The sequence below is a fragment of the Triturus cristatus genome, chromosome 11 (assembly GCF_964204655.1).
Source record: "Triturus cristatus chromosome 11, aTriCri1.1, whole genome shotgun sequence".
Lineage (NCBI taxonomy): Eukaryota > Metazoa > Chordata > Amphibia > Caudata > Salamandridae > Triturus > Triturus cristatus.
In genome coordinates, this window is record NC_140594.1 from 930,115,662 (window position 1) to 930,131,908 (window position 16,247).

At 45.2% G+C, this 16,247-nt stretch overlaps 1 protein-coding gene across 1 annotated transcript in view; it reads right to left on the reverse strand.

Moving 5' to 3' along the window:
• Positions 1-16,247, reverse strand: part of WDR33 (WD repeat domain 33) — a 1,021,886-nt gene that overhangs the window by 73,636 nt on the left and 932,003 nt on the right. The window contains exons 17-20 of the mRNA XM_085634920.1: positions 7,504-7,615; positions 4,931-5,375; positions 2,334-2,500; positions 2,152-2,244 (exon numbers count right to left, since the gene is read on the reverse strand). Coding sequence (XP_085491046.1) covers positions 2,152-2,244; positions 2,334-2,500; positions 4,931-5,375; positions 7,504-7,615 — 817 coding nt within the window. The remainder of the gene's footprint in view (positions 1-2,151; positions 2,245-2,333; positions 2,501-4,930; positions 5,376-7,503; positions 7,616-16,247) is intronic.

Here is a 16,247-nt window from a genome sequence, read left to right on the forward strand (position 1 = left end):
TCCGACCCACATCCGGGGATAGAGGTCTGTTTGTAACGTAACTTTCGTCTTCACCATCCGGTGGAAATAATTACTTTGGGAGCCGCCAAAGCAATCAATAAACTGAAGTAAAGGATTGAAGGACCTCCTCGAGCGTCCGAGTCAGCTCAATTAGTCCACGCAATTTCCCTGACTTGAACAACAGAATCATAACTACTGCTGGGATTTATGCTTTTTAGTCTGGACTTGCAAACTGAAACATCTGTTTTTGTTATTTGTGTTATTTATGTCACTTTTGTACAGCACCTTTTTCACATATCACCACCAGTCACTAAATATACACTATGACCAGTGTTTTTTTCGCCACATGTGTTTCATGTCACAAGACAGCCATTTTATTGATTTCGCATCTATACTAATACAAAGTAAAAACATTTGTTGATCATAAAAAGCTGTTTTCCTTGTGTGATGCTTGGGTATATGAATGAGAACATATTTTTGTTTAAAGGTATAAAATACCTAGTGCAAATTAATGTATCTACCCGACAGAACCATTGTTTTCTTTAGCACAATTACCCAGGTTCTGAGGGTTACTGGGTTACCCCATTATCTCTAATGGTGGTTGAGAGAGAGGCAGAGATTGCAGACTCGATAGTGGTCAGTCCACAGGAATTTGGAGTGACACTGGAGGTAGTACTGAAACAGTGTCCTTCTCATCACTGTGTGTGAATTGTTGATCACAAAGACCTTGGGCAAGGGGTGTGGTACCCCGGAAAGGGCCCGAGGCACTGGCAGTGGGCAGGCAAAAGGAAAAAGATATCCACTGAATGCCATTACACCAGACAAGAGTCCTCAGAAGCGGAGCAGGTTGACTGGCCTCTCCACTTGGGAGGAGATCTTTGGTGAGTTTCTGGCTGCAGAAGTCATTCAGTCCTGTGGGGCCCACTCAGCTGTAGCACACCGCTGAGACAAGGCCACTGGAGGAATGGAAACCGGATGCCTGAGCCAAAGGTTGTCCATCTGTAGGGGAGTCACGGATACATTTGCAGACCTTGAGGCCCTGCTAGGTGCTCAGGAGGCAAAACTCAGTAGAGGGTCTGTTAAATCCACACTCCCTCAGTAACCATCAACACAGGCACTCCAGGGTATGTGCTGTGTCACCTGTCGCCTAACTGAAGTCCCAACACATCACCACATACCATGCCTATGTGAGGGGTCAGCTGTGCCCACATGCTGTAAATTAGTTTCCAACGGAGCCCAACCAGGCTCCTCACACAGGACTGGTCCACTACCCCATCCCTTACAGAACCACCATGGAGAGGAGACATCACTTCTCATGCAGAGGCGCTAGGTTGCCAAATGCCCTCCTAAAAGGAAGGCCAGAGTTGCTACAACTCCAGGACGCGGGGTAGGTGGGGGGCAGGGGTTATCAAGAACCCGGCCTAGCGGCCACCACTCTCCTCCGATATCACTCCCCAGCACACAGGGCAGCCTTCAGCAGCAATGGACAGGTTTTCTACATCTGCATAGAACAAGGATAATGGAATGAGGATCGTGTGCATGGAGAGCGCTTCAGCCACGCTGTTTGCAGGCTTCCATGTTTGGGTTAAAACATATCGCTAGAGCATGTAGCTTTATAAATTCATGGCATCAAGGATATTTTTAAATATTGGTTAAAATGATTTGCAAGTACATTGATTCCATGGAGTTAAAAATCGATAAAAGACTGAGCAAGAACCCTCCCTACCTTCTAACACATCAGTAGGAGAATAGAACCAAAGCAATCACACTAAGTGTATGCCAGAAAACAACCGGGATTTCTACAATTTGACCCATAACCTACTGACTAATGTAACAATTTAATATTTCTGAAAAAGATCTGTCAAACAACCTATACTTTGAAGATCAGAAGGCAGTGCGCATTCAACTATTCTGTGGCCAACAAGGGTTACTTACATCTGACTATGTGCACACAACATGATAATATGGCATCTAATAAGCTGTTAATGGACTCCTTATGACCTAGCTCGTTGGTTCTGCCTTCTACCACCTCTGTCATTTGGGGATCAAACTTTGGTATCTAGCGCTGTGACACTTCGAGTAGCTGCTGTGCTTTACAAATCTCATAATAATAATAATAGATAACCACATCATAAACATTTGGGTTCTTACCTGGTTCTCTCCCTCCATCCCAGGAATCTGGTTTCCGCCGGCATTCGACCCGAGGATATTCATCTGGGGTTGGAAGGAGTCCCTTCCTGCCCCCTGCATGACAAACACACAGTTTAATGGAGAAAACTCAGATGGGAATACCTTAACATGCTGTGCAAGCTTATGCATACAGGGACACTAACCTCTAGGAGTTCCACGGGTTCTCGACCGTCCACCACCTTCTCTTCCTCTGGGATGCTCATCTTTTGGATCATATGTTTCATCAGAGCCACATTTTTCAGGACTGGAGAAGTTGTCTTTCCCCCTGGGGCCATGACTGTCATGCCTTTGCTGTCCTCCTCTCCGTAAGCTGTTAAAAAAAAAAAAAAAAGATAGTCATCCTGAAAATAAGCTCCAAGCAGCTCAACTTCAGTAAATGCAGACACTCAACCTTTTCTTACATGGTTTATACAACTCTAGTGCTAAATGCACTGAAATAGCTTCATACTCAAAAGAGAATTTGCACAAGCATTAACAAAAGTGAACACATACAACCCCTTCTCTATAAAAGACCACCTCAATTTTATTCATGTATTTCTACTCCATGGCCTTGTCAGAATAAGGGGTACTAGAACAAAAAAATAAATGTTTTTAGATAATTTGTGCGTTATTGTATGGAAAATGAAATTAATCTTTATGCAGGTAATTTTAACATTACTACTCTTGCACGGACCGATCATTTCGCCTAATTCTGGAACACCCAGAATTCAAATCAAATACCAGAATCTAACCACATGAAGTCAAGACAATTTCTGAAATTTAAATTGTTCAGATTTGGCACTTAATTGAGGTTACACAAACAAAGCCCCAATTAATACTGATTGAGTGACCACTGTTGGGAACTAAGTCTTCTACGTGTCCTTACAAAGCTGTGCTATCATGCCCTAGTATTTTATTTTATGGACAGAATTGCATTTTTTCTTCACTGAGCCTGATAAACCTGCATCCCCCGCCCAAACTGTCAGTGGTCTAGGCATTTTATTTTTGTTAGCACTTTAACTGTACTGTAATGTCAGGGGGTTGCACTGAGGAATGCAAAAAAGTGATAGTTAATCTCAGCCTATGGTAATTACTCAAGGCTGCATCCAAGTCAGTTGTTTTTGTACCCACCATGCAACCTCAGACAGGAACCAGCCATATCGACGGTGTACCTGCTCCACTAGGAAGACTCCATCTCAGACACCCAGGCCCGTCTGAATGGGAACACAAGCAAAAATGATGCAGTGGAATGCAGCCCAGATTAATTACCCAGACGTAGTTACTACTGGCAATTTTTCAACCCTGAGGTTGCTAATAGGTCCCTTCCTGCCTACAGCAGTTCTATGGCCTTTCCCAGTGGTGGTGGATTGGGTCTCAAGAGCTTGTTTCTAAGTTTTAATATGATGCTATTTAAGCTTTTTCCTAATAGATTAGTAGAATAACTAAGGTCAGACAATGTTTCCATAGGCCTACAGGACTACAACAGACTAATTGTCACACAATTACATACTGGCAACAACTAAGTAGAACTATAATCAATAAGGCCCTTGTAGCAGATAAGCAGAATCAGGTGCCCCCAAATCAAAGCCGCACAAGAGATAGATCAAATAGGTAATTAGAGTGAAAGAAATTCTAAAGGAAGCTTCTCACACTGATAATGGACCTTTCAAACTCCTTGCATGAGTATACTAAAAACTCCAGTTGATTTCACTCACAGACATTCTCATAAGGGTAAGTTGACCAAGGAGGACACTATCTGCCTAAGCAGTCATTCGAAGTGGAAAATAGTTTGGCAGTGCAAAAAGATTTTATCTAGCTCCTACAACCTTATAGATAACAAATGTTTTTGGCCAAACCCTGTAATGTTACACTACCCATCCGGGGTCCCCTCACTCAGACTGAATCATTTGTTTTGGAGGAAAAGCTATTGAGGAAAACTGCCTGTAGAAACCATGTCATACATTCACAAAAAACACAGTTTCAAAACCAATCTATCCCCCAAAATGAGCAAAGGAAAAAACATAAGGCTTCAAAAACTACCTGAAAAAGTGACAGGCCGTAGCCTAGTCTTCAGATATCTTTGTACAACAGAAAATATAAACATTAAATATTAACTGAAACTAACTGCTACTATAATCCACTGAAAGATTCTGGTGCAGCCTGGCTGTCATCTTAAAGTGACAATTATATACCACGTTGAGGGTTGCCTAACTGTACATTTCCTTTGGTTTTGTTTTTCCGCTTTTAAAAGCAAGGGTCTCAAAACAGTACAAATAAAATAGTTGGGCTTTCATTTTAATGTCAAACGTTTTATTAAAAAGCAGGTAAAATGTGTTATTTAGATCTTCTAAGTGAATATTGTTATTGCTTTGCATTATCCTTCCTGGCTTGCTTAAATATCCGGGGTGTACCAGCTGGTTCAGAAGGAGAATGAGCATACAGAGTATAACAAATCACACACAAATAGTCTGCTTTACTGACACTGGAGCAGGGGATGAGCACAAGACATTTTAGTTGCATAGCAAAACCTTTCATTTAAAATTAGACCTTCCTATGCAGTGACAGTAGCTTATGATGTCCCCAGGGCTGGGGTGTCACCCATTCATTAGTTGTGTGGCTACAAAGGTAAAGACATTATATGCACTAGAACAATAGGATCTTAGCCACACAAATCTTTATTCAATCAAAGCACGCAATAACGCTTTCCAAGATTATGAATGGTAAAGGACAAGTACTAGAAATCAAAAGGAATTGGACTTACTTTTCTTTTTGCCTTCCTCTGTACCTCGAGTCCTCTGCCTCTCTAGGATATCTCTCTTCAGAGTGCATTCGGCCTTCCCAAGGGGTTGTACCTCGACTCTCCCCCTCATTTAAGTCTCTCTGTTCAGGGCTAAAAGGGGATCTTAGTCCACCACGCCTCCATTTCTCTTCTTGTGTTGATGGGCCACCGTGATCTTCAAATTCCATTAAGCGGTGACTAAAACGTTCATCTGGAAGAAAATCTTCTGGTCGTTCAAAGTTCTCTTGGAAATCAGAGGAGTGCAAACGTCTATCCGGAGGGCCCCTGCTTTCTCGTGAGTCTACCCACTCCTGGCTGGACCTGAATGGGGCCCTCTCAGAACTATGATCAGGAACTCCGAGGCTTTGGTCATGGCGGTGCTCAGAAGAGGGCCCCAACAAATGGTTTGGAGGAGCACGAGAGTCACCTGAAGAAAAGCGTAGCAACATAAGTGACTGCAGGCAGAGCAGGGAAGAAGAAAATGAGCTCTCTGGATTATTTTTTTTAAACTGGCAACATCTCATCCCAAGAAGGTGTTTGGGGACATTTTAGCTTGACTGCCGTGTAACAGCAAAGCAAAAGCATATACACTACCAAATTTCATTTAATCAAATTTTATCGAGCAAAATACAAAAAAGTTGTAAGAAACAGACCACTGGTAAAAAATATAGTGCTACAGAAGATAGTTGCAATATTGTTTCGATTTTTAGGTTTCCAAGGATGCAGCAAAGCTTGGAGAATGGCCTAGTCTCTGGGGAAGATTTAGATAACATTGTTTTGTTAGTGAGTTTAGTACATATGAACCAAAAGCATCAACAGCGCATATCACGGCACAAGACCTGCAGTGCAGAAAAAGGTTTGAAATACCCATTAACTGCTCTGAAGTGGAGATGGAAGCACAGCTAATACGCTTAATCAATTCCTGAACTCTGTTGGGACTGGCAACATCAGTACAAATAAACAATTGTGAAAATCAATTTGTTGCTGTGCACATATGGGCTTTATGTTGGTCAAACATCTTGCATAGGCCACCAAACAGATTTCCTGATGGTAATGATTTATGATCTCCACTGCCCTGGGATCTATTTCAAAGAACAGAGAGCTGGATAATTGTTCTTGTGCGGACACTATGCTCAGCCCTGAACCCTAACATCACGAAGGGGGCAAATGAGCTTGAAGTACGCGAAGGAGATTCAATGTCTTTTCATACTTCTTGGGATGCTTGTATAATGGTTACTCTGCCGACTGCGTCCTAGCATATGGTTAGCAAATACTTGGAAGGGAGCTTACAAAGTGTAGCGTATCTGCCCCACCACCCAGGTGTTAATGACATACTGCTGAGCATATTACTTTCCCATTTGTACATGTGGGTGTGCACATACAAGGCTATTCAAGTAGTCAACTGCTCTGAACGATTTCTCGCAGTATTCAACCTGTGTTTTTCACTATCCAAATCGAAATTCAAGTTCAATAGTGTTATCTCTTAGTTGTCCTTGTATGTAAGTAACATAGGGAGAGATGTACAACCATTCCATTTTGCAAATTGTAACATTTTGCGACTCGCAAAATGGAATGTACAACAGTGTCTCAAACACGGTTTGTGATTCCTAATGGGGTTGTTTAAGACCTACCTCATTAATATTAATGAGGTAGGTTGCAATATGTGACCCCCTAAGAATCTTACATATCACAGGGATGGTGGCCTGCTGGGGGTCAGGCCACCATGTCTGTTTGCTTTTTAAATAAAGTAACTTTTTTTTATATCAAATGCATATTTTCATTCTTTGAAGGCAGGCAGTGGTCTGTGGGACAACTAGCCGCTCTTAAAAAATATTTTCACATACATTCACAAAGGGGAAGGGGTTCCTAGGAGACCCATTCCAGTGTGCGAATGGATTACTTAAAGTTGTTGGTAACTACGTTTGCTGGTCGCATATCAATCATAAATACCCCTGCGACACGCTATAACGAAGGGACGCCCTTGGCACGCCGCTTCCTAATAGCAATTTGCAAACCCTATTTTGCCTCACAGTAATAAGTTACAGACTCGCTAAACAGGGTTTGTGCATGCTACAATCATTTTTAGCGGTCACAAACGGGGAAATCGTTGTACATCAACGCCTTTTTCATAATGTACTATCCACAGTTGAATACAGTCCTCCCATTTCTACTTGCTTTAATTATTTGCTGCTTGTTTTAAATGATTGGTAACTGTGTTAGCACCTTGTTTCAAAACAGAATCATGAATCCTTCGTCTATGGTTATTTTAAACTACATTTAATTTTTTGATAAAACAATGAGCGTGTGCTTTACAGCCATTTGAAAGAAATCATCAGCTGGTCTGACAGATATACTAACTACCATTTCTGGTGTAACAAGCCTAAGAGGAGGCAAAATATATTGGGGACACTTTACAAGGGACACAAAGCTGTCTGCAAATGTCTGGAGGGGCAGGTGAATAATGTCTCTCCTTCCAAAGCATTTGGCGATGTATGACAGATATTTTGATATGCTGAGTCTCGACCCAAGGGATATTAGGAATGCTGCTGAATTACCTTTATTCTGACTGGGTCCTAAATGAACTTGGCTAAGAGGAGGGATACGGCCCTGGGGACCTTGCTGCGCCAAGCCTGACATCAGAGGTGGAACCACCGGATTCTGTACTCCCTGTTAATAAAAAACAATTGTAACAGTCAATTTTTTCATCTTTTAATGTTTTTATCACTTTTCTACTGTTCATATCCCACATTCACCAAAATATGTTTACAGCTCTCCAATTTACCATTGACTTTGACCACGCCTTCCAAAGCCATTAACACAGCATTTACAAAGAAAGGTGTGGCACCCAAATGTGTATAACACTCCATAAACACTTAAAAGTATACTCAACTATTAATTAATTTTCACAACATAAAAATTCCAAATATGAAAATAGCTTAGCATTGTGGGGATATTAGTCCTCTTGATCCTTGGTGTTGCTTCTTCACAATTTGATGGACACATGCTGCAACCAAGTGGGATTGCACTAAAAAAAACACACAAAAAAACACCACAATGGCATTGCTTTAAATCCTTCACGTTTCACCTCGAAAATGTTAGACCCTTTCAGTGTTCTTTTCGCCACTTAGGTTTTATGTTCTGGTCGGTGGGTGGGGGTGCCACTACGTGTTGTGATGGCTGCGTGGTCATGGGTGGGTACATCATGGGAGTCGTGATGTGGTGTGGTGGTGTTGCCCCCCAGTTCCCCTGTTAACATAACATCAAGTATTACCAAACGTGCACTTCCCCCCCCCCCCTCCCCTCCCCTTACTGGTGTAGTCCACATGGGTTGTATTGGTCAGTAGTATGCTCAAATGGTCCCAGGTCCATCTTACCAATAATCAATGAGTAGCCCGAACCCCATCCAGCTTGGCCCCCAGTGAGCTGTAGCGTTGCAAACGAATATTGAGTGCCCCTCCCCCCCAGTCCGAGGGCACCAGGCCGGTGATCATGCCCTTCTAGTCCAGCCTCTGGGTTGTAAGTCTGCAGCTACTGCAGGATCAGTTGCCATTCTTGCTGCATCTCATCTTTTGATGGTTTTGCCGTCACTGCCTTCCATAACATTCTGATCTACTTCTTGGCTCACCGCGGCGGGCATTCGGTCCTGGGAACGGTGCCTGTTTTGAGCGGTTGAGACTGTCAGCAACGGGAGGTCGATAATTGAGGCCACTTCTGCAAAGAAGCTGACCACTTGGGCCTCTTCATTCCAAGTGCAAAAGCACTTGGAAGGAGTGCACCCAGTGATACTTCACTGATTTACTATAAAGGAAGTTAGTGAGTGGCTTGAGCAGCCGATGATGCTGTAGGGTGCCCAGAGCCAGGAGTACCGTAGCGCTCTCAAACTGGATGATGGTCATTTGGCGTGAAGTTTTATTATTGCCAACTGGTGGTAGTAATGCAGGCAGGTCAAAATGCTGGCGAGGCACTGCAGGCGCTCGAGGCTCTGTTGACCCTATGGGTTTGTCCAGTTGTATGTCAGCTACTGCAAGTTCATGGAGAATCTGATGGGATTCCTCCAGACTTGTATAAGTCTGACCCGAGTTTCTGGGGCACCATCTTGGTTGTAGTTTTTAATGCAGCTGCTACAGTGGGTTGTCCTATGGCTTGGGGATTATCAACGATTGTCCCTGTGTTTAAGAAATGAGACAAGGGCAGCCCTCTTTGTTACCGTCCAATTTCATTGATTGATTCTATGGTCAAGATTATGGGGAGAATCCTGCTGCAGAGATTGTCATGTTGGGCGGCTGACAATGATATTATGTCAATCTCTCAGTACGGTTTCTGCAGTGGTCGCTCTACCATAACTCAGTGCCTCAATCTTTTTTTGGTCTTGAGCAAATATACGGTTGTGCAGAAGGGGACTATTCACCTTGCCTTCATGGATCTGTCATCGGCCTTCGACTGTGTTAACAGGGGAAGGCTGTGGCAGACCATGAGGGAGAAGGGTGTGGATAGGGGGATTGTTGATTTTCTGGTGGACTTGCATAGTAATAACAGTGCCAATGTTAGGTACTCTGCAAATGGGGATACTACCGGTAACTTTGACATTAAGAAGGGAGTACGCCAGGGCTGCATTCTCGCCCCATTTCTTTTTAATTTTTATATTAATGATCTAGATGTTGTACTCCAGGAGGTACAGGCAGACTGCCCTAGAGTTGGCAGGCGGAGTATTCCAGTTCTTTTATACGCAGATGATGCGGTTTTAATTTCTAGAACGGAGAAGGGGCTTCAGGCTCTCCTAAACGCTTTTAACATTTTTATGACTGACAGAGACTTAATGGTCAATAATGCCAAATCATATATTATGCTTGTTGGCCGCCAACCAATAAAGAATTTTGTTTTCAAACTAGATGATGTTTCAATCCCCACTACACAATCATTTTCATATCTTGGTGCCTTATTCGACTCCAAGCTTAGTTGGGGCCCTCACCTGGCTAAAAAAAGGGGGAAATGGCAAGGGTAAATGCCTCTATTTTTAATTTTGCAACAAAACTGGGGAAGAAGCCAACTAATGCAATGATTAAACTCTATAATGCCAAATCAGAAGCTACCGCTGTATATGGCAGCAAATTATGGGGTTATGTAACTGGAGAACAGTTACAGGTTGCAGAAAACAATTTTCTTAAAAGTCTTCTCTGTGTTCCCGCTAGTACATCGAATATGGCAGTTCATGAAGAATTGGGGACTAAGTATTTATGTGATATATTTGCCCTAAGACCACTGATCTGCTGGGTAAATTTGTGGCTAAATAAAGATATACCGCTGACCCATCTGATTGTGAAAGACCTTGTATCCCAGGATAATTCAATGTGCGTCCCCTGGCTAAAATATTTGAAATCCTGCTTTCTCAGGCTTGGCCGTCTGAATTTGTTTGAAAACCCAGGCGGGATTGTAAAGGGGGACGTGGTAGCAATCAAGCAAGCTTTTTTCTTGGTTAGGGTGGCCCAAAGAGAAGGGGTGGAGCTTATGAAACCCAGTATCAGAAAATACGTGATCCTTAAAACCTGTGATACGATGGAGCCGTACTTAACGGGCAGTTTTACTTCGCATGAAAAATTTCTGCTGACAAGGTTTAGGCTCAATATTTATTAATAAGACTGCTGCTCCCTGTGGCTGCGAAGGAATGTCTCCACAGGACATGCTGCATTTTATATTTTTATGTAAGATTTATGAATATCCGCGTAGACGTTATCTTGTTGCCCTTTTAAAAAAAACGTAATTTTAATCAAATTAGACCAGCTCTTGTGTATTTACAGCTCCTGCATAGTGATAGTGTTTTACATGTAATAGAATTTTTAAAATTAACTGTTAAAATGAGAAATTGTTTGGATCAGTGAAGTTGTATCGCTCAAATTATTATCAGTTTACCCACTGGAAGATCTTTTTAGCACCTGCCAAACTTGACATCATTTGCACTTTATATTTTATTCTGTTTATCTGCCTCATGTACTATGTACATTTTTTATGTATGATTGATGTTAATATTTAATGTGTTGTATATGTGTACTCTTATGGTGTGAAATAATACCGAAATAAAGTCTCGATCGATTGATTGAGGTGTTTCACACACATATCAATGTCCCCTTTCTCGGCCCCCTGGGGGACCCCACAGAGGCGGATGTTGCATCTTCAGGTTCTATTCACCAGGTCGTCTACACAAGCCTGTAGCGTGAGGTTTTTGTCTCACAAGTCAAACAGTTCCTATCTCTAGGTGTCTAGCTCCTCTTCCTGTGCGTTGCTCGTGACTTCTAGGGTGAAAATACTTTGTCGTAGATCCCTCATGTCACGTTGCATGTCCTTGATGTCTTTTGAGACTTCTTCACAGAGGAGGGTAATATCTTGGAGAAGCTCAAAGTGCTTCTCCATGAAGGCCCTAGTCAGTGGGGTTCCGACACGCTGATCAAGTGCTACGTGTTGAAGGTTCTCTGCTCTTCTCTGCTGCAGGAGGGGGAGAAGAAAGAGAAGAGAGGACGATATTAGAAGAGGAAAAGGCAAGAAAGATCGGCTACGCTGGGCGGGAAACATGAAACCTGTAAGGAACGTCGGGCAAGAGTGAGCAGACTGTTGAGATAAGTTCCAGGCAACTATGTTGGCACTCTTGAGGTGTGAGGTCACGCTTGGTTGAGGTCGTGTTGCAGACTCGCTTTTAGGCAACATATTACCCATCTGGTGCTAGAGTTAAGGCCATGGTCGGGGCGGTTGGGGCCAGCCTCAACTCGGGGACCACCGATCATCCAACAGTAGGGCAGCTGCTGGTTCTCGGCTCCTCCTATCTCAGCGGACGGACAGGGTCAGCACAAGCCCCAGTGGGGCACGATTCAGTCTCCTCTAGTCTCAGGGTTCGCCAGGTGTAGACTGCTGCCCAGAAGTCCCTGTAGTGCTTGGACCGCACTCTCTTGGAACCCCACACTCTAGGGTCGATCAGGGTATCCCTCAATCCTCATAGCTAGGCCAGTATCCAAAGGCCTAGGCCTCCCAGGGCCTCTCAAGAATTCCAATCCCAGGGTCAAACTTTGGGCAGCCCAGATGATAAGCACGAGTGGGGGAGATCAATTCACTTTCCCCCGGGTCTGGCTCTTCTAGAAGCGGGCGTTGGCTTGGTGTGAGAAGTTGGCCTGGTATATGCTGTTCACTAGTTCTAGTGACCACCTTGTACCATGCCAAGCAACCCTTATGGTGTGGTTGTAAGTCAACCTTTTTGGACTAGCTGCCCTAGTGGTAGCGTAGGCTAAGCAGTCTTTGAGGCTAAACTCGTGATGCGTGTTAAGCAAGCTGTTTTACCAATAGTAACCCCCTTTTATACCAATGAAAGGACACCACACAGATATATATTCAAAATATATATGTATTTATTTCTCAAAGTAACCCCTAGTCTCTTTATGAGCACAGGAGCACAAATCGTCAAACAAGATTATCACAGAATACACAGAAGTTGCACTTTATATGGATAGGCCCTGGTGGCCACTCGAACCATATACTAAAATAGTGGTATAAGTACCACGAACAGAAAAGGGAGAAGGCCTAGGGCCTCTAGAATCGCTGGGCCTACAAGGAGCTAACGTCAGTTAGTGACCAGGAGGTCCACGGGTGGCGTGTGCAGAGCAAATAGTCACACGCGTGCTCCCATAGGTTTCAATGGGTGCGTAAAAAGTACAAAGTTACTGCAAAAGGAATCTTCCGGATGACCTAGGAACTTAAGATTTGGAACACAGGCACTAGAGATGTATTACTACACATGGGCACCGGAGTACCAGCTTTACCTCACCCACAGGAAGCGGGTGCATAGGCCTCAAAGTGCGTCGGGTTTCTTCTATCTGTTCCGTTGAGCCTGGGACAAAGATGCTGCAGGCGGTCGGTCGGGAAGAGATGCAGTGGATCCAAGAGTGGATCGGAGATGTTGAAGACCTGTAAGCAGAGGGGACAGTGTTCACAGTCACTAGCCAGTGACCAGCGTGGCACCAGGTGGGTACCAGGCGATGTCGGGTGCAAACAGGTGATGAAGGTGTAGCTTGACTCTGCAGCCACGTGGTCCCTGAAGGTCGACGACGTCCAGGAGTCGAGTCACGAGCTGTCCCACGCAGGCTCTCGCTGTCGGCGGTGTCGGCGACTTGATCGAAGCAAACAAGCCTTGGCAAAAGCAATTGTTGTGGGCAAGGAGATAAGCTGATGGCTCTGACCAGCAAGGTCAGAGGAACTGCTCCTTTGGAGGGGAGCAAGGGCCAGTCTGGAGCAACCAGACCAGCGGTGTTTGTCGTAGATTTCGTCGCCAAGATGGCCACTAGCCAGCGGGCCAGCAACCGGTTAGGCGCGTCGAGTGGCAAAATGCAGAAGGGCCCCACGCAGATCGTGGAGATGCTGGAGGGCTCACCTTTGGTGCAGATGCTGCTCGAGGGTTGGGCTTCTCAGGACCCAAAGCACAACTTGGAGGGAGCCTCGGTTGTTGCACTGGTCAGCTTGTCGTAGTCGTTTCAAGATGGCTGGCTCCACGTGTCTCGGTGCCTCCACGGGTCTCCTCTTTTCAGGGACTGTGGATCGGGCGGTGAGAGGTCTGGAGGTCCAGGTCTTGTCAGTCTCTGGGCTCGGGCTCCGGCGGGAGGCGGCGGCAAAGCAGACGGTGATTCGCTGGATGGTGCTTGCGTTAGCAAGGTGGTCACTCCCTGACCACAGGGGAGATTTTCTTCAGTCTTCTGTGCAGCAGAATGTCGAAGTTCCCGTCTTCTTCTTAGTTTCAAGTTGATTCCAGGATGTCTGAAGTCTTAGGACACAGCTCCTACCTTTAAGCGGATTCTAGGGGCCGGACTACCTGCTAGGTCCCTCCCTAAGGGTGGGACCAGGAAGGGGGGTGGTTACACCCCCAATCCTTTGTCCAGCTCGCCCCAGGCCCGGGACTGGTGTGCCCCAGGACCGGTTTGAACTGGCATATGCACCGAGGCTCCTTGTGAGCCACAGGCATGTCTGGTTTCTTTCAAGCCCTACCTGACCAATACACAAAATCCTGTCTGGGGTGGTGCACGCACCTCCCCTGGCAGGAAACCCTTTGTCCACACCTCCCAAGCTGGAAGGACTCCCAGCAGCAGGAGGGCAGACTTGTGTCTGTGGTGGCAGCATCCATTTTGTGGAGCTGAGGCTATGTCTGATTTTACCCGGGTTTCAGGTACTGTACATGTCGTGTCCCTCTAGAAGGGTGGAATGCTAACCCCGTCGCCAGAATTGGCGAGGGGTTAGTATTCCAATTCGTATGACACCTTACTCGACATGTTTTGATAAAGCCAAACCAAAGATAGCATTTAACCGCGAGGTTCATAATGCACTTAAGAGTATATGGTATGACGATATCTGGAAACAGTAGAAGGAAGTTGTTCCGACCACTGCAGACAGGCTCAGCTCATGCCAGAGCACCATCTCACATGGAACCAAGCACTCTGCCTTCAGGATTGTTAAGGCCTGCCATAGGAGTGACTTATAGGTTACCAGGTGTCCCATTTAAGGTTAGGTATAGGTATACTACACCTAAGTAAGAGGTGATTACACCAACTTACCCCAGCTGAGTGATCAGCCAGTTGTGTCAGATTGTTAGGCCAAGCCTGGGGTGGCATAATACATGCTGCAGCCCCTGGCAGGCCTTGGGTACACCAATGCCCTGGGTACCTAGTGTACACTGGTACAGGGGCTGACAGGGTGATCCACTTCCAATTGGTTATGCACCTAGGGTGCATAGTTTTAATTTAGTAGAGAGAACAGCAGGCTGGGGGTCTGATTGGCAGGCCCACAGCCTCAATATGTCAAAAACCAGTGAAGCAAAAAGCAAAAATTTGGGGTGACCATAGGATAGCAGACCCTACTCTCCTACACAACCCCCCCCCAAACGCTGGGACATTAAACTAGCCTTGACCAGTCTCGTCTTCATGTCCTAAGTGGAAGTACCTGGAGAGACCATCTGCATTCCCATGGTCAGTACCTGGCCGGTGCTCCACTGTAAAGTCCATCCCCTGTAGGGAAATGGACCACCTAAGCAGTTTGGGGTTTTCACCCTTCATCTGATTTAGCCACAAGAGGGGCTTATGGTCGGTCTGAATCTTGAAGTGAGTGCCAAACAAGTATGGCCTCAGCTTCTTCAGGGCCCACACCACAGCAAAGGCCTCCCTCTCAATAGCTGACCAATTCTTCTCTCTGGGGGTCAACCTTCTGCTAATAAAAGCAATGGGTTGGTCTTGACCATCTACATTAAGTTGTGACAGCACAGCTCCCACACCCAACTCAGAAGCATCTGTTTGGACAATAAACTCTTTGGAGTAGTCAGGACTTTTCAGGATAGGTGCAGAGCACATGGCCTCCTTCAGGTCATCAAATGCCTTTTGACAGCTTACTGTCCACTGAACCTTTTTGGGCATCTTCTTGGATGTCAGATCATTAAGAGGAGTCACAATGGACCCATAGTTCTTAACAAACTTCCTGTAATACCCAGTCAAGCCCAAGAAAGCTCGAACTTGAGTCTGGGTGGTTGGAGGGGACCAATCCTTGATGGACTGTATCTTACTCTCCAGTGGTTGAACTTGGCCCCCACCTACAAGGTGGCCCAAATACACAACCTTACTCTGCCCTATCTGGCACTTAGTAGCCTTGATAGTGAGGCCTGCCCTTTGCAGAGCCTCAAGAGCCTTCTTCAGGTGGATCAGGTGATCCTCCCAGGTGGAACTAAAGACAGCAATGTCATCAAGATATGCTGCGCAAAAGTCATCCAACCCAGTAAGGACTTGGTTCACCAGCCTTTGGAAGGTGGCAGGTGCATTCTTCAGACCAAAGGGCATCACCACAAACTGATAATGCCCACCTGGGGTTGAGAATGCTGTTTTGGCCTTAGACTCCTCAGCTAACCTGATTTGCCAATAGCCAGCTGTCAAGTCAAATGTGCTCAAAAACTTTGCAGAAGCTAGTTTGTCTATGAGCTCATCTGCCCTTGGAATAGGGTGTGCATCTGTCCTGGTGACAGCATTGAGTCCTCTGTAGTCCACACAGAACCTCATCTCTCTCTTGCCATCTTTGGTGTGAGGTTTGGGGACCAGAACCACTGGGCTAGCCCAGGGGCTCTCTGAGGGTTCAATGACACCTAATTCCAGCATTTTATGTACCTCAGCCTTTATACAGTCCCTGACGTGGTCAGGTTGTCTGTAAAGTTTGTTCTTTACAGGCAGACTGTCACCAGTGTCCACAACATGGGTACACCAGTCAGTTTGACTAGGTATCAAGGAGAACATATGTG